The following is a 26,386-nucleotide window of genomic DNA, read 5'->3' as shown; positions in this document are numbered from 1 at the left end:
AAAATATTTTTTATAAAAGGATGGGCATATGGGGTCTGCCTTGTGGATGCTTGTTGAGGAGTGCTCTGAAGACTATTGCTTTTGTCTTTCTTTGCTTTGTATATATGTTATATTGCACAATAAAAAAGTTTAAAAAAATGGGCATAGCTTAAATACTCCTAAAAATTGGGAGGAGGATTAAAGAAGAAGGAAGAGTTATAACAGAGAAGATAAGATTTAACAACTGAGTATGTCTGCTGAAACATTATATTGATATTTCTTGTAGTCCCTAGTGTCTTGGAGTAGCTAGAAGGAAAAACTAAAATTGTGGAACTGCATAACCCATACCAAACTCTGAAATCTGTTGTATAAGTACTTGTTACAAGGTAATTTGAAATTGATTGCTTTTTTGCATATACGTTATCTTTTACAATAAAAAATGTTTTAAAAAAACGCCAAAGGATAAAATGGTTGAAGTAAATACTCCCTTTATATTAATAACTCTGAATGTTAATGGATTAAACTCCCCAATCAAAAGACACATTGGCAGAATGGATATCATCCATCTATATGGTATCTACAAATGATTCACCTTAGACTCAAGGGTACAAACAGATTGAAAGTGAAATGCTAGAAAAAGATATTCCATACAAACAGTAACCAAAAAATAACTGATGCATTTATACTAATACTGGACAAAATAGACTTTAAAGCAAAAATGTTACAAGAAACAAAGGGCATTATGTGGCAATAAAACAGGCAATCCACGAAGAAGAAATAACAATCATAAATATTTGTGCATCTAATCATTGTGTTCCAAAATACACAAGGGAAAACTGGCAAAACTGAAAGTAGAAATAGATGTCTCTGAAATAATAATTGGAGACTTCAATACATGACTCTCAATTGATAGACCATCTAGACAGAAGATCAATAAGGATACAGAACTTTAATAATATGATAAATGAACTAGACCTAACAGACATATACAGAACATTGAATGCTGCTGGTTTTCTCAAGTGCTCATGGATTATTCTCCAGAATAGACTACATTTTGGGTCAGAAAACATGTCTCAATAAATTTAAAGAGATGAAAGTATGCAAAGCAATTTCACTGATCAAAATGGAATGAAGCTTTAAATCAATAACATAGCTAGAATATTCACAAATACATGTACGTTAAACAACACCCTCTTAATCAGTGGGTCAAATAAATTGCAAGAAAAATCAGTAAATGTCTGGAATGAATGAAAATGTGAACACAACATATCAAAACTTATGGACTACAGCAAAGGCAGTGCTCAGAGGGAAATTTATAGTCATAAATGTCTACATTTAAAAGGAATAAAGAGCTAAAGTCAAAGACCTAACTGCACACCTGCAGGAACCAGAAAAAAGAATAACAAACTAATCCCAAAGCAAGCGGAAGAAATGAAATAGCAAAGATTAGAGCAAAAATAAATGAAATTGAGAACAAAAAAGCAATAGAATCAGTAAAACCAAAAATTGTTTCTTTGAGAAGAATAATAAAATTGACAAACTCTTGGCTAGACTGACAAAGACAAAAAGAGAGAAGATGCGATTAAAATCAGAAATTAGAGGGAGTCACTACCATGGATTGCAAAGAAATAAAAAATCATAACAGAATACTATGAACAAACAAATTAGACAAATTAGATGAAATGGATAATCTCCTAGAAATATATGAAAAACCTACACTGACTCTAGAAAAAGAAGATCCCAAGAAACCAATATCAAGTAAAGAGATTGAAAACCTACTAAAAACCATGCTGGAGACCCGGGTTTGATTCCTGATGACTGCCCATGCAAAAAACAAAAAAACAAAAAACAGAACCTATTAAAAAGTCATCAAAAATCAACTGAAAAGAAAAGTCCAGGACCAGATGGCTTCACAAGTGAATTCTACCAATAATTCCAAGAAGAATTTATACCAATCCTTTCAAACTCATCCAAAAAATTGCAGAGAAGGTAACACCCTATGAGGCCAATATCACCCTAATACCAAAGCCAGATGAAGATACTGCAGGAAAAGAAAATTATGGACCAATCTCTCTAATGAATATATATGCCAAATTCCTCAACAAAATACTTCAAATCAAATCTATTTGTACTTGAAAAGAGTTATACACCATGATCAAGTGGATTTTATTCCAAGTAGGCAAGGATGTTTCACATAAAAAAACCAATTAATGTAATACATAAACCACATTAAGAGATCAAAGGAAAAAAATATGATTATCTTGATAGATGCAGGAAAGGCATATACATAATCCACCATAAAAAGTCCAGTGATAAAAACAATTAGGAACAGAAGGAAACTTCTTCAACATGATAAAGGGCATATGAAAAACCCACAGCTAATGTCATACTCAAAAGTGAAACACTGACGGTTTTTCCTTTAAGATCAGGGACAGGACAAGGATGTCCCCTGTCACCACCATTATTCAACATTGTACTGGAAGTTCTAGCTAGAATAACTAGGCATGAATTAGAAATAAAACATCTAAATTAGAAAAGAAGAAGTACAACTTTCAGTGTTTGCAGATGACATAATCCTCTGTATAGGATGTCCCAAAAAATCTACAACAGGGGCCAAGGTGTCTCAGCAGGCAAGAACGCTTGCCTGCCATGCCAGAGGAGCCTGGTTCAATTCCCGGTGCCTGCCCATGTAAAAAAATAATAAAATAAAATAAAATAAAATCTACAACAAATCTACTAGAGCTAACAAATGAGTTCAGCAAAGCAGAATAAACAGATAAAGAACAGATAAAAGTCAGTAGTTTCTATACACTGGTATTGAGCAATCTGAGGAGAAAATCAAGGGAAAAAAATCCATTTACAATAGCAACTAAAGTAATCAAGTATGTAGGAATAAATTTCACCAAGGAATAAAGGAACTGTATTCATAAAACCACAAAACATTGCTAAAAGAAATCAAAGAAGACCTAAATAAATGTAAGGACATTCCATATTCATGACTTGGAAGACTAAATATTGTTAAGATGTTAATTTTACTGAAATCAATTTACAGAATCAATGTAATCCCATCAAAATTCTAACAGCCTATTCTGCAGAAATGGAAAAGCTGATTATCAAAAGTATTTGGAAGGATAAAGAGCCATGAATAACCAACATCTTACAAAAGAAGAATGAAGTTGGAGATGCATACTTCATGATTTTAAGGCATATTACAAAGCTACAGTGATCAAAACAGCATAGTACTGCATAAAAATAGACATTTTAATTAACAGAATTTAAGTGAAAGTTCAGGAATGGACCCTCAGATCTATGGTCAATTGATTTTTGACAAGGCTTCCAAGTCCATTCAACTGGGAGAGAACAGTCTTCAACAAATGGTGCTGGGAGAACTGGCCATCCATATCCAAGATAATGAAAGAGGATCCCTTTCTCACACCTTTTACAAAAATTAACTCAAAATGGATCAAAGATCTACATATAAGAGCCAGGAGCATAAGATTTCTGGAGGAGAATGTAGGGAAGCATCTTCAAGATCGTGTGGTAGGCAGTAGTTTCTTAGATTTTACACTGAAAGCACAAGCAACGAAAGAAAAAATAAACAAATGGAACTTTCTCAAAATGAAGACTCTGGCACTTCAAAGGACTTTCTCAAGAAGGCGAAAAGGCAGTCTACTCAATAGGAAAAAATATTTGGAAACCAATAAGGGTTTAATACCCAGAATACATAAAGAAATCCTACAACTCAATAATAAAAAGAAAACTCAATTAAAATATAGGTGTTATATATATTATATATATATTAAATATATATAGGTGTTTCAGTTTGCTAAAGCAGCAAGAATGCAATATACCAGAAATGGATTAGCTTTTATAAAGGGAATTCATTAGGTTAGGTTACAAATTTACAGTTCTAAGGCCATGAAAATGCCCAAATTAAGGCATCCAGAGAAAGTTACCTTTACTTTGAAGAAAGGAAGCCACTGGTATCTGGAACACCTCTATCAGCTGGGAAGGCATGTGGCTGGCATCTACTCATCCTTGATCCTGGTTCACTGCTTCCAGCTTCTGATTCCAAGGGCTTTCTCTCCAAGTGTCTGTGGGTCATCACTTAGCTTCTGTGGGGCAAACGGTGGATTTTTATCTCTTAGCTTAGTATCTCCAAACGTCTGTATCTTGGTTTCATCTCTCAGCTCTCTGTGTCGACCCTGAGTTCTCTCTCATAGAGCGCTCCTGGAAAGGATTAAAACCTATTTTGAATGGGCAGGGTCTCCATGGAAACGACCTAATCAAAAGGTCCCACCCACAATTGGATGTGTCACATTACATGAAAACAACCTAATCAGATGGTACAACCCAACAATTGGTCTGCCCCCACAAGATTGGATTAAAAGAACATGGCTTTTCTGGGGTACATAACAGCTTCAAAAGAGCACAATGAGCAAAGACTTGAATAGACATTTTTCCAAAGAAGAAATAAAAATGGCTAAAAGTACATGAAACTATGCTCAAGATCACTAGCTATTAGAGAAATGCAAATTAAAACCACAAAGAGATGTCATTTCACACCTATTGGAATGGTCACTATTAAACAAACAGGAACCACAAGTGTTGGAGAGGATGTGGAGAAACAGGTTCACTTATTTGCTGCTGGCAGGAACATACAGCTGCTGTGGTAGACAGTTTGGCCATTCCTCAGGAAGCTAAGTATAGAACTGCCATGTGATCCAGCAATTCTGCTACATCATGATATCTGAAGATCTGAAAGCAGGGATGTGAACAGACATTTGCATACTGATGTTCATAGAGGCATTATTCATAATTGCCAAAAGGTGGGTGCAACCCAAGTGCCCATCAACTGATGAACAGGTAAGCAAAATGTTGTATATACATATAATGGGTATTATTCAGCTTTAAGAAGAAATGAAATCCTGATGCATGCTACAACATGTATTAATCTTGAGCACATTATGTTGAGTGAAATAAGCCAGACACAAAAAGACAAATATTGTCTGATCTCATGGTAAGCAAACTCACGGAGTTAATATCTAGAATACAGATTAGCAGAAGATAGAATGAGGGTAGAGAATGGGGAATTGATACTTAATTTGTGCAGAATTTTTAATAAGGTTGATTCTAATAGTCTGGAAATGGATAAAAGTGATGGTAGCACAATATTGGGAGTGCAATTAACAGTGCTGAGTTGCGTGTGTGATTGTGGTTGAAAGGGAAAGTTTAGGTCTGTATATGTCACTAGAAGGAAGCTAAAGGATGAAACATGGAACTTTAACATGGAGAACCCTGTTGTGGACAATGAAGTTGGATATAAGAATGTTCTTACATGAACTAGAACTTTAACATGGTGAACCCTGTTGTGGACAATGAAGTTGGATATAAGAATGTTCTTAAATGAACTAGAACTTTAACATGGTGAACCCTGTTGTGGACAATGAAGTTGGATATAAGAATGTTCTTACATGAACTAGAACAAATGCATATCACTATTACAAGGTGTTAATAATAGGGTGGGGGCAGGCCACGGTGGCTCAGCAGCAAGAACGCTTGCCTGCCATGCCAGAGGACCCGGGTTCGATTCCCAGTGCCTGCCCATGTAAAATAATAATAATAATAGGGTGGTGTGTGGGAAAAAATACACCTAATGCAAACCATGAACGATAGTTAAAAGTAGTATTTTAAAATTCTTCCATCATTTGCTACAAAGGTACCACACCAATGCTAAGTTTCAATAATAGGGAGTTATATGGGGTATCAGGTTTTTCTTTTTGGAACAATGAACAGTTTCTAAAATTGATTGTAGTGATGAGAGCACAACTCTGTGATTATACTGAGAACCACTGAGTGTATATGTTGGATGGATTGTATGATGTGTGAATAAAACTGCTTAAAACAAAAACTAAGGAAGTTTCTTTTGGTACAGATATGGAATTATGGTCAAATGCTTTTGATATCTGAAAAAAGAAAGGGAAGAATATAGAGCATACACAACCATTTGTGGAAAAAAAAGGAAATAATACATTACATATATTTGCTTGAAAATGCAAAAATTGTCTCAGGAAAAATATCAGAAAAAGTAACACTGGTAACTTCCACGGAGGAATTTTGGAGGTTGAGGGACAGGTGTGGGAAAGAGACAGTGCACTGTTTACTCCTTGGTATTTTTTGAATTTTGTACCATAGGGATAAATTACCTAAAAAGAGGAAATAAAATTAAAACTATAAAAGAAAAAGGAAAAAAGCCCATAGGACTGTACAATACGAATGTTAACTATGGACTATGTTAATAGTGTAATTAAAATAATATTGTTTCCTTGATAACAAAGCTACCACACTAATGCAAAGTGTTACCAAGGAATACTGTTCATGGGGGTGAGGGTATATGGGAACTCTGTATTCTCTGCGTGAATTTTCTGTAAATCTACACCTTTTCTAATAATTTTTTAAAAATTGAAATCCTATCCCTACCCCAAGAAAGAGATGGTTGAAATTCTAAATGAGAATTACATAAGCACAGGATGGTAAAAGTAAGAAAAGTGCTGACGTAGACCTCTAGGATAACTATCGTTTCGGGGGTAGGAAGAGGGAAAGAAATCAGAAAATGGAGATCAGTTAAGAAGCTGCCAAGAGCAGTAGGATAGTGTCTGGCATATAACACGTGCCCAATAAATATATGTTGATAGAAAAACATAGTTAAAATGCTTTGTTTTGTTTTTTTATTTGACAGTGAGGGTACTTGGGTGCTTGTGATGCTTAAAAAGGAATATTTGCAAACAGTGGATACATTTCACTTTATTATTATTTTTTTTTAGCAATAATGACTTCTTCCAACTATTACAAAAATCAATATAAATTTGTTGTGGAAAAATGGGAAAATACAGATAAAAGACAAGCCGAAAAAACCACATGTAGGGTGGTGCAATGGTGGCCCAGTAGCAGAATTCTCACCTGCCACGCCAGGCTTGAGACCCGGGCTCGATTCCTGGAGCCTGCCCATACGAAAAAACAAACAAATACCACGCGTAACCTGCCCTAAGATAATATAACAAACTAACCGTATCTTTCAGGCCTAATTTTGTGTCTATTCATTGTTTCAAGGGGACATTCATTTTGCAAACTGCTTTTACACTTGATATCTCGCGAAACATTTTCAAGTGAATATTCTCCTAAATTGTTTTCAAGGGGAACCCACTATAGGACATACTTGCCTTTCAAGAAAGGTCTGTTTGGGCAACAGGGACTAAGCGAAGCTGGGAAGAGGGAAACCAGCTCCCGCGAGGGAGAGAGCGGGAACCCGCAGCTCCGGCTGCGCCCACTGCGGCGCCGCAGAGCAGGAGGAAGGGGCGGGGCGGGGGGCGGGGCGGCACACAGCGGTTACTCGGGGCGGGCAGTTCAAACCGAAGGAGGAGACGCGGCGGCCCCACGCGTATTTGGCGTGGTGGTTGCCATAGCCAGGCATCCCTCGGGACAAGGCCGTGGCTCCACCTAGGAGCACCCAGCAGGGACTGCGGCTCTCCTTCCGTCCCCTCCCACCCAGTACCGGTCCCCTGCGGGAGGCAGGATCCGCTGGGCGCCCCTGCTCTCTCGGTGGGCGGGAGCGGGGCACCCCAGGTGTGTGCCGCTGTCCCCGCACCCCCACTTTGTTTTCTAGGTGCTGGGACTAGAGAGGCGCTTTGAAGCCATGCACTTTCTTAGCCCTCTCCGTTCCAGGTGGGGGTTCCTCTGTCTCTTCGCGGCTTTCTGGGCCCTCGGCCTTGGCGACCCAGGGGAGCATCCTTTCGCCCGCTGGCCTTGGGAAGGCCTGGGGAGGGACGAGCAGACTGATTGACACCTGGGTGAGGCCGTTAAACGCCCCCTTCCCCAACCACTGAGGGCACCTCGGGGTGACATGTGCAGTTTACACTTCTATTTTCAGAAATCCGAATTTAGGAAGTTTGCTCATTTCCAAGACAAACCGGAGAAAACAAGATTGTTGAAATTACTGTTGTCTGGAGGAAATTCAAATGATGTATGCGTTTTCAAGTGTTAGAAATAAACCCCGCAGCATGTAATTTATGTACCCTTCATTTTTTTTTAGCATTCATTGTGCTCCTGCAAGTTTCAATTAATTGTTCAAACTCAAGTTTTATTTTTTTTCTTTAAGCGGTATGACTTTGGCATGAATTTTAAAGGCAAGGATAAGAGATTTTCTTGTTCGGACGCCTACAAAATTTTGACATCTGAGAATTCAACCTTTGCTGATGGGTAAGACTTTCTGCTTTAACAAGTGAAGGAAATATGATTTTGCTATATTAGTAAGAATTTCATTCTCTGATTTGACAAATGCTTTTTTTTTTTAAAAAGAACACTGTAGAAGATAATTGCTCTCAATCCTTAATCAGATCCGCCCTTAAAGAAAATAAATATTGACGAGTCTTGTTAAATTTGTCAGTGAACCACTGTATGTAAGATGAAATGTCAAGGCATTCCAGAGCATGATTAAAAGGTTAATTAAATATGGAAGAAAATTGGGGCATAGTTGAGATCAGTGTCTTGGGGTAGTAGAAAGATGAAAATGATTACAACAGAGAAAGCATTTTGGAGGCAAATTCAAATATGTAGAAGAAAAGAACAAAATTAGAAAGTTTTTTGTATATTTATCACAAGCTTAGGCCATAATGACCTTTGGTTTTTCTGGGGGAAGGAATAGCTGCACTCCCACTTCATATCTGACAAGTTTCCTCCTGATTTTCCCAAGTTCCAGCATGGTGAGACACCTAGTGATGAAGTGGCAGAATAGTTAGATTTTTTTTTTTAAACTCTGAAAGACAGCTAATTTAACCAAATCACATAAATGAAAACTGTTAGTTATTAGAATGATTTTGGGGGGTAAGGAGTGGGGAAAAACAATCCGTGGGAGGAGGTTTTATTTGAAAACACATTCTTATTTAATATCTCAAAAACCTAAGAAAATTACTTTAAAATGTAATACAAATTATAGAAAGCAGAGTTCGATCATCTTCTTGGCTTCTAAGAAGATAGCAGTGATTCTCAAGATCTAGAGAGATCAGGTGGGACATGTGAGATTTATCAAAGAGGGGTATAGGTTTAAAAGGTTGAACACTGCTTACTTTGTCCAGTAAAAATTAATCTTCTATACATCATTATACCATAAAGAAACAAATTCATATTCTGCTTAGAGTAGTAATCTTTTAAAAAGCTCTTTCACTCATATATTTAATTGATGTAATTTAGGCATAAATAAATTACCATTACAATCAGCTAAACTATAGCTTGCCAGGATCTTTTATTTTTTTAAATGTTTTTATTGAGAAATACCCACACACATACAGTTCAGCCATATTATACTATACAATCATGGTTCACAATATCATCACATAGCTGTGTATTCTTCACCATTATCATTTTTAAAACATTTTCATCACTCCACAAAAATAAAAAACTCCTACGTTCTGTACTCCTTACCTCTCCCTCTCATCGACCCACAGTATTTCAATCTATGCAATTTTTACACTCTATCATCCCCTATTATTTATTTATTCAAATTTTTATTTCAGGAATTTATTTTCATCTAATATTACTATAACTGCCTATAGTTTTTTTTTTTACCTTTTTTGTTATAAAATATATGTACAAAGAAAAAAAAATAAAATAATATCCTTATTTTTTTTATTCATCTGTCCATACCCTGGATAAAAGGAGCATCAGACACAGGGTTTTCACAATTACACAGTCACATTTGTACAGTCTTCTCCAAGAATCAATTGCCAGGATCTTTTAATAGAGAAAAATCATGAAGCATTTAGCCTGGAGAAAACTTTGAAAGAATTACTGTTTGAATAGTGTATATTGGAATATCTGGAGAAATTTCAAAAACTATGATCACTTTCTTGTCTTAACTTCCTTTAAGTTAAGATTTAATTCAAGTGTCTCAAGAAGGATTGTAATATACTGTTGAAAATGTTAAAGAGTGAACTATTTTCAAGTGTCTTTCTTTACTCATATAATTACTGGGTAAAATTTTTAAAAATAATTTATTTGAATTCTTTATTTGCTATAAATAATTTATTAGTTATAAACTATAAACTTTTATACCTATTTCCACCATTAATTTCCTCTTATCTATATAAATTCAAAACTGCAACTAAACCTTGTGTCTAAAATACTTAGAAAATGAGAAATGAATGGGTATAACAAGGCCCAGTTTGAAATGGCCCTGTGGCAGAGATGCAATAGTTCATTTTGGTTAGCTCAAGAAGAATGTGTTGGTAATTTATCAATGGATCACAGAATTTTTGTAAAGCTGTAGATTTGAGAATTCAGACCTTGCCAATGGTTATGGAATCTAGATTTCTGAGACAGGCCTATTATACAAATATGGAAGCATTATCCTAAGGGTGTTAGAGAGGCAGCATTCTTTTTTTTTTTTTTTTTATTAATTAAAAAAAGAATTAACAAAACAATTAGAAATCATTCCAATCTACATGTACAATCAGTAATTCTTAATAACATCACGTAGTTGCATATTCATCATTTCTTAGTACATTTGCATCGATTTAGAAAAAGAAATAAAAAGACAACAGAATAAGAATTAAAATAATAATAGAAAGAGAAAAAAAAAAAAACCAAAAGAAAAGACCTATACCTCACATGCAGCTTCATTCAGTGTTTTAACATAATTGCATTACAATTGGGTAGTATTGTGCTGTCCATTTCTGAGTTTTTATATCCAGTCCCGTTGTACAGTCTGTATCCCTTCAGCTCCAATTATCCCTTCTCTTTTTTTTTTTTTTTTAATTAACGGAAAAAAAGAAATTAACCCAACATTTAGAGATCATACCATTCTACATATGCAATCATTAATTCTTAACATCGTCACATAGATGCATGATCATCATTTCTTAGTACATTTGCATTGGTTTAGAAGAACTAGCAACATAACCGAAAAAGATATAGAATGTTAATATAGAGAAAAAAAATAAAAGTAATAATAGTAAAATCAAAACAAAACAAAACAAAACCAAACAAAAACCTATAGCTCAGATGCAGCTTCATTGAGTGTTTTAACATGATTACTTTACAATTAGGTATTATTGTGCTGTCCATTTTTGAGTTTTTGTATCTAGTCCTGTTGCACAGTCTGTATCCCTTCAACTCCAATTGGCCATTATCTTACCCTGTTTCTACCTCCTGCTGGACTCTGTTATCAAGGACATATTCCAAATTTATTCTCGAATGTCTGTTCACATCAGTGGGACCATACAGTATTTGTCCTTTAGTTTTTGGCTAGACTCACTCAGCATAATGTTCTCTAGGTCCATCCATGTTATTACATGCTTCATAAGTTTATCCTGTCTTAAAGCTGCATAGTATTCCATTGTATGTATATACCACAGTTTGTTTAGCCACTCTTCTGTTGATGGAGATTTCGGCTGTTTCCATCTCTTTGCAATTGTAAATAACGCTGCTATAAACATTGGTGTGCAAATGTCCGTTTGTGTCTTTGCCCTTAAGTCCTTTGAGTATATTCCCAGCAATGGTATTGCTGGGTCGTATGGCAATTCTATATTCAGCTTTTTGAGGAACCGCCAAACTGCCTTCCACAGTGGTTGCACCATTTGACATTCCCACCAACAGTGGATAATTGTGCCTCTTTCTCCGCATCCTCTCCAGCACTTGTCATTTTCTGTTTTGTTGATAATGGCCATTCTGGTGGGTGTGAGATGATATCTCATTGTGGTATTGATTTGCATTTCTCTAATGGCCAGGGACATTGAGCATCTCTTCATGTGCCTTTTGGCCATTTGTATTTCCTCTTCTGAGAGGTGTCTGTTCAAGTCTTTTTCCCATTTTGTAATTGGGTTGGCTGTCTTTTTGTTGTTGAGATGAACAATCTCTTTATAAATTCTGGATACTAGACCTTTATCTGATATATCATTTCCAAATATTGTCTCCCATTGTGAAGGCTGTCTTTCTACTTTCTTGATGAAGTTCTTTGATGCACAAAAGTGTTTAATTTTGAGGAGTTCCCATTTATTTATTTCCTTCTTCAGTGCTCTTGCTTTAGGTTTAAGGTCCATAAAACCACCTCCAGTTGTAAGATCCATAAGATATCTCCCAACATTTTCCTCTAACTGTTTTATGGTCTTAGACCTAATGTTTAGATCTTTGATCCATTTTGAGTTAACTTTTGTATAGGGTGTGAGAGATGGGTCTTCTTTCATTCTTTTGCATATGGATATCCAGTTCTCTAGGCACCATTTATTGAAGAGACTGTTCTGTCCCAGGTGAGTTGGCTTGACTGCCTTATCAAAGATCAAATGTCCATAGATGAGAGGGTCTATATCTGAGCACTCTATTCGATTCCATTGGTCGATATATCTATCTTTATGCCAATACCATGCTGTTTTGACCATTGTGGCTTCATAATATGCCTTAAAGTCAGGCAGCGCGAGACCTCCAGCTTCGTTTTTTTTCCTCAAGATGTTTTTAGCAATTCGAGGCACCCTGCCCTTCCAGATAAATTTGCTTATTGGTTTTTCTATTTCTGAAAAATAAGTTGTTGGGATTTTGATTGGTATTGCATTGAATCTGTAAATCAATTTAGGTAGGATTGACATCTTAACTATATTTAGTCTTCCAATCCATGAACACGGTATGCCCTTCCATCTATTTAGGTCTTCTGTGATTTCTTTTAGCAGTTTTTTGTAGTTTTCTTTATATAGGTTTTTTGTCTCTTTAGTTAAATTTATTCCTAGGTATTTTATTCTTTTAGTTGCAATTGTAAATGGGATTCGTTTCTTGATTTCCCCCTCAGCTTGTTCATTACTAGTGTATAGAAATGCTACAGATTTTTGAATGTTGATCTTGTAACCTGCTACTTTGCTGTACTCATTTATTAGCTCTAGTAGTTTTGTTGTGGATTTTTCCGGGTTTTCGACGTGTAGTATCATATCGTCTGCAAACAGTGATAGTTTTACTTCTTCCTTTCCAATTTTGATGCCTTGTATTTCTTTTTCTTGTCTAATCGCTCTGGCTAGAACCTCCAACACAATGTTGAATAATAGTGGTGATAGTGGACATCCTTGTCTTGTTCCTGATCTTAGGGGGAAAGTTTTCAGTTTTTCCCCATTGAGGATGATATTAGCTGTGGGTTTTTCATATATTCCCTCTATCATTTTAAGGAAGTTCCCTTGTATTCCTATCTTTTGAAGTGTTTTCAACAGGAAAGGATGTTGAATCTTGTAGAATGCCTTCTCTGCATCAATTGAGATGATCATGTGATTTTTCTGCTTTGATTTGTTGATATGGTGTATTACATTAATTGATTTTCTTATGTTGAACCATCCTTGCATACCTGGGATGAATCCTACTTGGTCATGATGTATAATTCTTTTAATGTGTTGTTGGATACGATTTGCTAGAATTTTATTGAGGATTTTTGCATCTGTATTCATTAGAGAGATTGGTCTGTAGTTTTCTTTTTTTGTAATATCTTTGCCTGGTTTTGGTATGAGGGTGATGTTGGCTTCATAGAATGAATTAGGCAGTTTTCCCTCCACTTCGATTTTTTTGAAGAGTTTGAGGAGAATTGGTACTAATTCTTTCTGGAATGTTTGGTAGAATTCACATGTGAAGCCATCTGGTCCTGGACTTTTCTTTTTAGGAAGCTTTTGAATGACTAATTCAATTTCTTTACTTGTGATTGGTTTGTTGAGGTCATCTATATCTTCTTGAGTCAAAGTTGGTTGTTCATGTCTTTCCAGGAACCCGTCCATTTCATCTAAATTGTTGTATTTATTAGCGTAAAGTTGTTCATAGTATCCTGTTATTACCTCCTTTATTTCTGTGAGGTCAGTAGTTATGTCTCCTCTTCCATTTCTGATCTTATTTATTTGCATCCTCTCTCTTCTTCTTTTTGTCAATCTTGATAGGGGCCCATCAATCTTATTGATTTTCTCATAGAACCAACTTCTGGTCTTATTGATTTTCTCTACTGTTTTCATGTTTTCAATTTCATTTATTTCTGCTCTGATCTTTGTTATTTCTTTCCTTTTGCTTGCTTTGGGATTAGTTTGCTGTTCTTTCTCCAGTTCTTCCAATTGAACAGTTAATTCCTGCATTTTTGCCTTTTCTTCTTTTCTGATAAAGGCATTTAGGGCAATAAATTTCCCTCTTAGCACTGCCTTTGCTGCATCCCATAAGTTTTGATATGTTGTGTTTTCATTTTCATTTGCCTCGAGGTATTTACTAATTTCTCTTGCAATTTCTTCTTTGACCCACTCGTTGTTTAAGAGTGTGTTGTTGAGCCTCCAGGTGTTTGTGAGTTTTCTCGCATTCCGCCTATTATTGATTTCCAACTTCATTCCTTTATGGTCCGAGAAAGTGTTGTGTATGATTTCAATCTTTTTAAATTTGTTAAGACTTGCTTTGTGACCCAGCATATGGTCTATCTTTGAGAATGATCCATGAGCACTTGAGAAAAAGGTGTATCCTGCTGTTGTGGGATGTAATGTCCTATAAATGTCTGTTAAGTCTAGCTCATTTATAGTAATATTCAGATTCTCTATTTCTTTATTGATCCTCTGTCTAGATGTTCTGTCCATTGATGAGAGTGGGGAATTGAAGTCTCCAACTATTATGGTATTTGTGTCTATTTCCCTTTTCAGTGTTTGCAGTGTATTCCTCACGTATTTTGGGGCATTCTGGTTCGGTGCATAAATATTTATGATTGTTATGTCTTCTTGTTTAATTGTTCCTTTTATTAGTATATAGTGTCCTTCTTTGTCTCTTTTAACTGTTTTACAGTTGAAGTCTAATTTGTTGGATATTCGTATAGCCACTCCTGCTATTTTCTGGTTGTTATTTGCATGAAATATCTTTTCCCAACCTTTCACTTTCAACCTATGTTTATCTTTGGGTCTAAGATGTGTTTCCTGTAGACAGCATATAGAAGGATCCTGTCTTTTAATCCATTCTGCCAATCTATGTCTTTTGATTGGGGAATTCAGTCCATTAACATTTAGTGTTATTACTGTTTGGATAATATTTTCCTCTGCCATTTTGCCTTTTGTATTATATATATCATATCTGACTTTCCTTCTGTCTACACTCTTCTCCATACCTCTCTCTTCTGTCTTTTCGGTTCTGACTCTAGTGCTCCCTTTAGTATTTCTTGCAGAGCTGGTCTCTTGGTCACAAATTCTCTCAGTGACTTTTTGTCTGAGAATGTTTTAATTTCTCCCTCATTTTTGAAGGACAATTTTGCTGGATATAGGAGTCTTGATTGGCAGTTTTTCTCTTTTAGTAATTTAAATATATCATCCCACTGTCTTCTAGCCTCCATGGTTTCTGCTGAGAAACCTACCCATAGTCTTATTGGGTTTCCCTTGTATGTGATGGATTGTTTTTCTCTTGCTGCTTTCAAGATCCTCTCTTTCTCTTTGACCTCTGACATTCTAACTAGTAAGTGTCTTGGAGAATGCCTATTTGGGTCTAATCTCTTTGGGGTGCGCTGTACTTCTTGGATCTGTAATTTTAGGTCTTTCATAAGAGTTGGGAAATTTTCAGTGAAAATTTCTTCCATTAGTTTTTCTCCTCCTTTTCCCTTCTCTTCTCCTTCTGGGACACCCACAACACGTATATTTGTGCGGTTCATATTGTCCTTGAGTTCCCTGTTACCCTGTTCAAATTTTTCCATTCTTTTCCCGATAGTTTCTGTTTGTTTTTGGAATTCAGATGTTCCATCCTCCAAATCACTAATTCTATCTTCTGTCTCTTTGAATCTATCATTGTAGGTATCCATTGTTTTTTCTATCTTTTCTACTTTGTCCTTCACTTCCATAAGTTCTGTGATTTGTTTTTTCAGTTTTTCTATTTCTTCTTTATGTTCAGCCCATGTCTTCTTCATGTCCTCCCTCAATTTATCGATTTCGTTTTTGAAGAGGTTTTCCATTTCTGTTCGTATATTTAGCATTAGTTGTCTCAGCTCCTGTATCTCATTTGAACTATTGGTTTGTTCCTTTGACTGGGCCATATTTTCAATTATTTGAGCGTGATCCGTTATCTTCTGTTGGCGTCTGCGCATTTAGACAGATTTCCCTGGTTATTGGATCCAAAAGTTTGGAAGATTTTCCTGTGAAATCTCTGGGTTCTGTTTTTCTTTTCCTGCCCAGTAGGTGGCGCTCGTGGCACACGTTTGTCTGCGGGTCCCACCAGTAAAAGGTGCTGTGGGACCTTAAACTTTGGAAAACTCTCACCGTCCGGGGGATTCGCTAGCTGAAGCGGCTTGAGCCGGCCCGGGGTCCGAACGCAGGGAGGGTTGCTGGTCGCCGCAGCCCGGGAAAGCGCCCGTCCGAATTTCCTAGTCGGCCCTGGACGACAAGTGTGGCGGGAGGGCGCCAGTGGCAGCAGCCCGCCCGAGAGAGTGCACGTTCCCCAGGAGTCACGGGTTTGGAAGGGGCCTCCCCCACCCGTCACCGTTCTCCGCGGCCTGGGGATTTCCGATCCGATTCTCTCAGTTGATCCAGGGGGCTGCGCGTGGTGTGGGCGCCAGCCGCCTTGGTTTCAGGGGACCGCCTCTCCAATTCTCCCAGCCGGCCCGGGAAGGGGGAAGGAGTAACTCCGGCCGCTTGCCACCCCGCCCGGTGAGGCCCGCGCGCCTTGGCGATCTCACCCGAGCTGCTTCTCTCAGCCAGCCAGCCGTTCCAGGATGGGGTACGCTGTCTTTTTTATCTCTGTTGTGGCTTTGGGCGCTTTCTGTATCGTTTCTACTCCCCTAGTAGCTGTCCTGGAGAAGAAACTAAGATCCGCGCGTCTTACTAAGCCGCCATCTTCCAGGAAGTTCGGCAGCATTCTTATTCAATGCCTTTTCCCAAAAACATGTTTGAAGAGTAGTATAGAATTGTGTATATTTTTTAAAATAGCTTTATTTATATCTCAGAACTTTGAAAGGAAATATTCAACTGACGAATGTAGGCCAGCACAAATGAGCTAGAATATTAAAACAAAAAATATGTATTTTAATGCTGTCACAATCATAAGGTAGTAAGAATCAGCTTTTTTTTTTTCATTTGGAAGTGATGCTGCTAGATTTTTTTCTCTCTAAATTTTAGTTCATGAAAATAAGTGTGCATAAATAAATAAGTGCATGGTTTATAGACTATGGTTTAGGCAAGTAAACTGTGATTATAACCTGAAAGATTTGTTTTTTATGATGTCATGAAGTTGTTTTAAGTTACGTACACATCACTATATCGTGGAGCAGAATTGTATTAAAGTAATTTTTTTACTACCATAATATTTTCCATTATTATATATACTCATAACAAATATGTATTCTGGTGTAAACTGTGGTGTTACTCATTTTAATGGAAGAATAAAATTTGTTTCCACTTTGCAGAAACAGAGTTTGAAGATGTCAGAAAGGCACTCAGTTCAAGTTAGCTCTGGAACAGGAAATGAAGTGGAATCTCTTGCTGTCAATTTCAAGTATTCTGGCTTCAGAGATTTTTGTACATCTTCATTTCAAGATCATGGCTATAGGGAGTTACTAAAATCTTGCAGCTCTGGTAATACAGAAAAAGAATTTTTGGGAAAGAAAGAAAAAGGCCCAACATTATTCCGTGAACACCTTGAAACTTCAAGATTGGACTTAACACCTCCTTTAGAATCTCCAACCCAAAAAAAGAGATTTGTTTTCCCTAGGAAAGAAAATGATAAAACCCCAGAACTCTGTGAAACTCCTAAAGTCAGTGGAAAAAAATTCTTACTGCGCAGAAGATTGAATGTATCTTTCTCTCTTCTAAAGGAGGACTTTGAATCACAAAATAGTTCTTTAGATAGTAATAAAAGCCAAATTCTCAACCTAGAAAAAAATATTCCAAGTAGTGCTTCAAATTTTTCAAGACAAAATAATTTTAGTCCTTTAGTTACTAGCACTTTAAAAACAGAAGAAGCTACTTCCAGCAGTCAAAAATTGAGACTTAATTTTTCACAACAAAAGACTTCCACAATAGATGATTCCAAAGGTGATTGTAGCCTATTTGAAGTTGAATGTATATCTCCAATTCAGGGCAGTAGTTTTAAAGACTCTGTCACACATAACTTTAGTGATAGCAGTTCAAGTGTTAATGATGAGAATACATATCCTGAACTTTTGGGCCACTCTGTTAGTACAACAACTTGTGTAACAGATGAGGATATATTTGTGACTCCAATAAATGATCTTGTAGCAAACGTTAAATTTAATGCAAGTGAAACTCTTTCTTCTTCAACTGAAGAGAGAGGCAATATTTCAACACCTGAAGACAGTGGTTTTAATTCACTTAGTTTAGATAAGTCAGAAGATTCTCTTTCTGACCAAGAGGGTTCTTTTCAAGAACTACTTCAGAAACATAAGGGAACTCTTAAGGTGGGGGACACCATAAGAAAGTCAAGGCGTCTTGGAAGGTCTAGAAGATTGTCCACCCTTCTGGAGCAAGGCTCGCAATCTGAGACAGAAGAAGAAAAGCAGATTGTCCACTCTTACTCTGAAACAGAACCAGCAGCTATTTCAGACATCTCAGAGAGTCAGCTGAGCAATGATAATATGAGTGGAGATTTTATTTTAAGCATTAAGAATTTATCAAAGACCCCGGCCTTGCAACTAGTGCATGAGCTCTTGATGAAAAGCAAAAGGAAAAGATTCCAGCACAATGTTGCACATGAACTCCTAGAAGAAAGAGATGGGGGGAAAATAGCTGTATTGCAATGTGTACTTGCAGGCTTGATTGGCAAGAAAATGGGTGTAGATAAATTGGACATCCTAACAGAATTGAAATATAGAAATTTAAAGCATATTCTTGCTATGGTTTTAGATTCCTTGACTGCAGAAAGCCTATGCAGGTAAGAAATAAAAATTGTTTATACAATAAAATTTTTATCATGTTTTCAGCTGGACAATTTTCCTGTGAATTTAGTTCTGCTTTTTCTTTGCTTGTTTTATTTAATTATCTCTATATTTGGTCATCCTATACTTTATCAAAGATGTTTTAGGTGAATTTCCCAGTAAAGCTGCTAGTATAGTTCCTTCTATTTGAAAGCCTACATTAGAAGCAACAAGAATCTAATTCTGGATAGTTAGTTTTACCGTTGTGATCATTTGGAAAGAGGGTTTCTAAAGATTGAACTTTATGTTTTCAAGATGGCAAACTTTATTTCACAGATTTTGTTTAATAACTTATTTAATAATTCACATTCTAATGTCAGATTGTAAATTGTATTAAAGACATGACACTTGGTCAGTAATAAATACTGTAAAACATTTTGGTAACTAAGATATGACAACATACAAAGGATGCCACTGAACTATTTAAGTTCTAGAATCCAAAGGCAATTGTTAGCTTTCATTTCATGGTTTGTTCTTTCCAGACCAAAAAATGGAAATATGGATTGTTTCATTGTTAAAACAGCAATGGTAGTTAATTTCTTTGGGAATTTCAGGAAAATAGAAACTGAAGAATTTGTTCACAGTAATTTCAGTATATTGAGTACTGGCACATAAAGAGAAACCAAGTTAGATATGTAGAAATATTGAAAGTAGAGACTAAGGTTCGTATTGTGTTCGTACTGGCAATTTTGAGGAGTTGCAGGACTGTCAGAAAACAAGACCCTTGGGAATCCTGTGACCAGGAGGAAGGGAACCCATGGAAATAAGATTTCTGCAAGGTGATGGTTGGGGGAGAACATGAAGGAGAGTTTGTGAACCTCTTTCTCTTTAGGTATATGCCAGGAGTTTGAACCCTTGCAGTTTTTATGACTACTAATTCTGTGGTTAAAGTCCTTTGTCACTTTTCCCTGTAAATTAATTGCCGGCAATTGTAGAGAATTGTAGGATTTCAGAGGTAGATGTCTTTTGAGATACTTAGTCCAATGACATATTTTGCAGATAAGGGAAGTGAGACCCAAAGAATTTGTGTTCTGCCAACAGTTACTCTAGGGATAACAATTGATACAGGTCTACAATTGAACTCTCTGATTTTTAATCCATAATTTCCCCATTATTACTGAGAGGCCTTTTGAAGTGAAGTTGATAGGGACTGTATTTGGCGTAACCCAAGAAGGATATTAAACAGATTGGTGCACCCATCTGTGTGTGCCTTTTAAAAATGGTTCAAATCAAATCAGATAAATTGTTTAAACAAGGAGATGGCTGAAATATAGAAATGCTATTTTTATATTCTGGAGTATTTAGATATGACCAGTTAAAAATAAAAACTTGGGTGAAATTTTGGGTGCTCACTTGTGCAAGCAATTGATATTCAGTGATATTTAGGTACTTGCCTAATGTTTATCCTTCCAAATTTATAATGTTTGTTCTGTGTAAGGTATGTATAATGTTAGCACTACTTATTCTTGGTGAGGTCAGAGGTGATGGTCAGTTGAAATAGCTGGGGCAAATACCCAGTTAGATATTTTTTTTCTTCCCCATTATGAATGGATCACTTTCTGCCTATTCCTCTTTTTCTGGCATGTTTTTTGGAAAGCGACACTGGCAACTGAAATAACCATGGTAGCTGGGAGATTAGTAGTGTTGACAGCTCAACCATAACCTGGGCCTTCCACAAAAAAGGGGAACCTTTAAATTATATGAGAGTAATAAAAAAGACCAGATTAATAGACATGGTGTTTGAAAGGCCATTTTTTTGCTAATAATTATTATAATCAAATTTACTGATAATCACTGGACATGAATTGTTTTTTCTTTACCTGCCTCATTCTCATAAACTTTTAGCTTATAAGATATGAATTTGTGATGCTACCCATAATACTATTTACTATGTAGCACTTCCAATGAAGGAGTGTTTTCATTTTTAATCAAAATGGCAGAGATTTTTTGAATACAGCAGTAGGAGAAACTGGTAAACTTTCTTGTACTGCAGATAGTAATCATGTGAATGTGAAGTTTATTTCTTTTTTTTTGGCATGGGAGGGAATCAAACCCAGGTTTCCCTGCATGACAGGCAAAAATTCTACACGAAGTTACCCTTGCACCACCTTGCAAATAGTAATCAATTGCTGCATATCATGTTCCAAAATTTTAAATATGGTTTCACATTTGAAATTAAATCCTTATCAGTCTTCCACTGGACACATATTAGATTTATATAAAACTTTTTTCCTTAACTATTTCTAAGATAGTAATCTTTTGATATAATGCCAGTTATACTTAATATTTTAATAGGTTTTATTTCATATGGTGACTCAAAACATGAAACAGTGCTAGCCAAGTCATATTTTAAATGCAAATTTAGGTTTAAATGTGCTGTCTTAAATCTTTAAAGCAAGTTTTTCTTATTAATTCCTGTGCCCAAAAATGTTAATCTTGTGCAATATGCAAAAGAAGGAATGATCTTTTTGTTATAGAGTTTGGAGAGTAAGCAGAAATTGGCGTGAAATTGTTGTTCAAGATAAAAAAGCTAATCAGAGGAGGAAATTTTATATGACACAGCTGAAAACAAATTCTGAGGTAATATATAATACTCTCCTGAAATGGTTTTGTATAAATATCTTCTAATACAATATTGCTGGACAACCTAATTTGGTTTTCCTGCTATCTTTATAACTTTTCCATTTAGCAAACATTTGCTTATAAACTCTACTCTCCCTAAATTCCATTTCCACCCAGTCCAATAGTAGAGTAGACTACCTATCATCATGAACATCTTCTTGGATTTGTTGTTGTTTAAGAATATGTGCTATTAGCAGCTTTTGAATACTAATGATTTACTGGATCCTATTCATAATTATATATTAATATAGCATTTTTCCAGTCTTTTGAATAGATGTTATATACCAATAACTGCTAGTTGCTGAAATTACAATTGTGAACATTTCCAACATGGTCCCTGCTCTCTTGGAACTCATAGGCTTGTGGATGGTTTAAGTAAACAGGTAATTAGAATATAGATGTGCCCAGAATTCCAAAGGAACATTTAAAAGTGTAGTTGACCAATACATTGGGATCAAGAGAAGCTTCTATGAAGAATGCATCTAAGCTGAGACTTGAATGATGAGTTAGAAGTTAGCCAGGTGAAGAGCACAGGGAGGAGTGTTTCAGTAGGAATAGCATAAATGGAGACAGGAATGAGCATAAGCATGGACATTAGTATTGTGCAGCATTGTAAATTTGTATTCCCTCGAAGATTTGAATTCCAGCTTTGAAAGTACAAGAAAGAAAAACCCTACAGAAGTTGATCAACTAGGTAAGTTGCTTTGTGTAACAGGCACCTGATGTCCTATGGGCCCACATTTGATTGTGGATTCAACTTTTAGACCCTCATCAGTACCAAAAGAAACTCAGAGAGTTCGCTGCCTTCTGCTCATTCTAGTAAAAAGTATTTGATGACATTCTATGAATACATTTCTAATTTGACAAAATATAATAATTGAGATGGAGCATGGCACAGACAAATAGAAACATCTAGGTATACAAGGATGGGTTTCTCATTACAATGGAATATTAGGGACTGTGGTTTACTAAAATTTTGACTTTCTTTTCTACTTTGAAGGAAAATTTTACCTTCTCACCTATGGGGTTGCCTTGGGACTTATTTGCAGCTACTAACTACAGCAGCTTCTGGGTCAGGGAGTTTGTAACAGTGAAAATGTTAATTGACTTCTTCACATGTCTTTTTAAAGTGCTGCCTTAAATGCTAGGGACAAATTTAGGAAACAGTTTTTTTTAAGCAAGTACCTATTCATGTTTAAACTTTTCTTCCATATACTCCTTGCCTCTTATAAGGAAGGGACATCTGATTATGTTGGCAACCCATCAGATAATTCAAGATAAAATACAGTATTCTCACATCCTAGTTGTTGTTTTTTTTAATTTGGGTTTTTAAAGGACTCTGTTTTTCCTTACTTGATCTTATTTTGGTTTCCTTTTTTTTTTTCAAAGTAATACAAGTGCGTGGTTTAAAAAGTTAAATTGGACTGTGAGGCTTATAATGAAATGCAGCACTCCTTCCCCATCCCTACCTACTCTCAGTTCTCACTCCATCAAGCAATCACTTGAACTCTAGTAGTTTCTTCCGTTTTTTAGCTCCATATTTTTAAATAACATGCTTATATCACTATTTCTTGATTTGTTTTTCTACAGAGGATTAGTTTTCTAACCTCTCACCACCACTACTACCACCACTACTTAGCTACTCCCCTCTCTGAATTCCTTTCTCCTATCTCAGTGATTTAATTATACCACTACATGATGGTAAACCAGAATTAGGTGTTGATGTTATTAAGACTGTGTCAAATCATGATTGTTTTTCACATCTGTAACATGTACACTGTGATTATACTTTCTTGTGCAATGTTTTTCCAGAGCTAATTTGTCAGTTTTTTTCCTCTCTCTCTCTCTCTTTTTTTTTTTTGCTTACTGTTTCTCTGTACAGATTTCTAGTTCATCCCGTTATCCACCAGAACAAAATCTTTTCTAAATTCAAACAATCGGGTATCCTATCGGTTCCTTCTTTTCCTCAGACATCCTTCCTGGTGTCCTCCACTCTCCTATTCTGATATGGATTATTTGTATTTTACTGAACTGTCCTAATGTATCATTAATCAAAACAGAGAAATTATAAAACAAAGATGTTTCATGGTTTTCTTCATACTTGGGTAATGTCACAGAAAGTTCCTTTTATGTGAAAATTAGAAGGTGCAGATAAGGTACATGTAGTGTTATCTCAATTTTATCTGTTTGCTTTGGAACAGTGAGACTGGGCATTAACATCTTAATACCTCACTTGTTCCTTTGAATTTCTTAATTAATTGTCTTATTTATGGAAACGGACAACCATCAGGTGTTTCTCTTTCACATTTAAATATTTCTGGTAATGTGATGATGACCATGTTTTGAAAAAATTTGGTACTTATGAACATGTGCTTTCCTCGACTACTTTGCCTCTTATTGCTCAGAAAGAGTAGAACACATTTTAAACTCCATGAGGACAGGAATTAGACTCTTATTCATTTAGCACATATTAGATGTTCTATAAATATTTGTTAAATGAATGAATGCTTCTCCTGTGGTTAAATTTTGCTTCAACAACATATCTTTATTCATTTTCTTGGTATGCATGCACGATCATTGTGTTTGCAATTGTGTTGAAATCCAGGGAGTGTTCTCCTTTCAGTGTGCTATTATGTCATGTGTTTGTAGTCTAAGCTGTGAATTGTTTTATACAACTAATTTAAAGAGACATACTGAGCCCTTGCAGAAATTAGAACTGTATTCATTCTAATTTCTGAAGACCAAAATTCATCCATTACAGTTGAGCATATATTTTTAAATTGTTAATCACATAATCTTTCATATCCAGCTAACCTCATTACCGGTACTTATCCTGATATAATTTCTCATGTTTAACTCTCCTCACATTTAGGAACCATTTGCAGCGAAGGAAACACATAGTTGGACATAATGAGAAAATTCACTCATAGTATATTTTATTTTGATATTTGATTGATTAAGAATATTAGTTTGTTAAAAGAAAATTACCATTTTTTTCCACTACCAATCTCTAACAAAATGCAAGTCTTACCAGGATTACTCATTGAAACTATTTCTTGACTGAATATCTAAATATCCAGTTTAGACTAGGGAAAATTTTTTCTTTTAAGATGTCAAAGCCATTTGTACCAAGTATTTGCAAAAGCCAGTCAAAGAAACTGTGTTTCAAAGGCCCATTGTTCTGATTTGCTGCTAAGTAAGAACCTTCAAAGAATTCCATGCAATCCAATAGTAAACTTTTAAAAGATTCACGTCTTCTGAGACCTTAGCTTAAAACGGGTTGGCAAACTTTGACTTGCATGTTAAATCCTGTCCTTTGCCTGTGGTTTTAAATAAAGTTTTATTGGAACACAACCCTGTATTTTATTTGTTACTATCTATGATTGCTGTTGCTACAACAGCAAGTTCTATGATTATAGAAAAGCCTAAAATATTAACTGTCTGGTCCTTTTCAGAAAAAGATTGCTAATGCATGGCTTAAAACAAATTGAAAAATAACCAATCATGCAAACTTAAAGCTAACATTTATAGCATTTATCAATTTTTTAAAATATATTTCTTTGACTTTTAAATGTTAGGTGAGGATTTTTTTCTAAAAAGGAATGGTTTAGGAGCAAAATTCTAGTAGTGTAAAACAACTTTATAAGTAAATATTTAAGTCTGTATGCATCAAGAAGTTATACTGGAATCTTTGATATACTGGAATTTTTGATATTACAGTATTGACCCTTTCACCTTTTACCACAGGGTGCTATATTAAATGTTAAGGATGCTGCAACTCGGCTCCATCTTCTAAATCGATCAGCTTTAAGATCTGTGCAAGCACAGGCTAGGACAACAGGTTCTCAGAAAGAACAAGTTCCGAATTTATCTCCTTGGGGAGAAGTTTTGACACCTATAGCAACCTCTTCTGTTACTCCTTTAAGTAGTAAACAGGAAGAATATGTTAAGGTGAGTATCATAAGTTTTAGAAATAATATTTACAGAGTTTGAAATAAGGTGATTCTCTATATGAAACCAAGACTGAGTGTATATGCTTTTACTGCAGGTTGCTAAAACGCTTTTTATTGATGAAGCATTAAAACCTTGTCCAAGGTGCCAATCCCCTGCTAAGTACCAGCCATATAAGAAAAGGGGACTGTGTAGCCGTGCAGCCTGTGGTTTTGACTTTTGTGTGTTATGTTTCTGTGCTTATCATGGGTCTGAAGAATGTAGTAGAGGAGCAGCAAAGCCAAGAAATAGAAAAGATGCTCTTCCAGGAAGTGCCCAGAGTAAGCGGAATTTAAAACGCCTCTAAAGAGAAAGGAGACTTTAAATACCAAAGAAGCACTTCCCATACAGTGTTTTATTTGTCTGACTTAAAATTATGACTATTTCAAAAGCCTTCAAATCTTCCCATTAATGACAGATGGTGATTTATGTCCTATTTTGTATAATATTGTGTCATTGTATGTTTTCTTTAAAGTGATGAGTTTTGAAAAAATTAATTTTATATGTCATTTTTACCCATTTTAATAACCTACTGTTTTTAAATAAAGGATTTTCACTGTTGTCATATACATGTATTTTAACATTTCATGTAACATTTTAAGTTTGTTCATTTTGAAATATTTTTCAATCAATTTTTAAAAGTAGTTTTCCAAATAATAATAAAATTTTTGAACTTGAGACAGCTGGCCTTGTAGATTTGGAAAAAGGGTTCTTGACAAATAAAATATAAATAAAAGGTTTTCAGAAGTTATATTGAATTTACTCTATAATTCACTTCATTTAGTAAGAGACATTTGTGTAGACTTCTGTTTAAGTAAAATTTACTTTATATTGATAACTAAGAGGATATTTTAA

At 35.6% G+C, this 26,386-nt stretch overlaps 1 protein-coding gene across 15 annotated transcripts in view; it reads left to right on the top strand.

Moving 5' to 3' along the window:
* Window positions 1–26,386, top strand: part of RGS22 (regulator of G protein signaling 22) — a 268,718-nt gene that overhangs the window by 22,143 nt on the left and 220,189 nt on the right. For 5 of the 15 annotated variants that reach the window (XR_013178357.1, XM_077167335.1, XM_077167334.1 and 2 more), the window contains exons 1-4: window positions 8,137–8,235; window positions 17,393–18,876; window positions 21,397–21,499; window positions 25,289–25,492. Coding sequence is in view for 14 of the 15 variants with exons in the window: in XM_077167335.1 (XP_077023450.1) it covers window positions 17,408–18,876; window positions 21,397–21,499; window positions 25,289–25,492 (1,776 nt within the window). In the remaining variant the exon portion in view is untranslated. Of the gene's footprint in view, window positions 1–7,354; window positions 8,000–8,134; window positions 8,236–17,392; window positions 18,877–19,336; window positions 19,582–21,396; window positions 21,500–25,288; window positions 25,493–25,589; window positions 26,231–26,386 lie in introns of those variants that run through there. The other 10 variants (XM_077167342.1, XM_077167341.1, XM_077167349.1 and 7 more) reach the window with 9 other exon arrangements.

Source organism: Tamandua tetradactyla, chromosome 6, assembly GCF_023851605.1.
Source record: "Tamandua tetradactyla isolate mTamTet1 chromosome 6, mTamTet1.pri, whole genome shotgun sequence".
Classification (NCBI taxonomy): Eukaryota; Metazoa; Chordata; class Mammalia; order Pilosa; family Myrmecophagidae; genus Tamandua; species Tamandua tetradactyla.
This window is presented reverse-complemented; position numbering and strand designations above follow the sequence as displayed.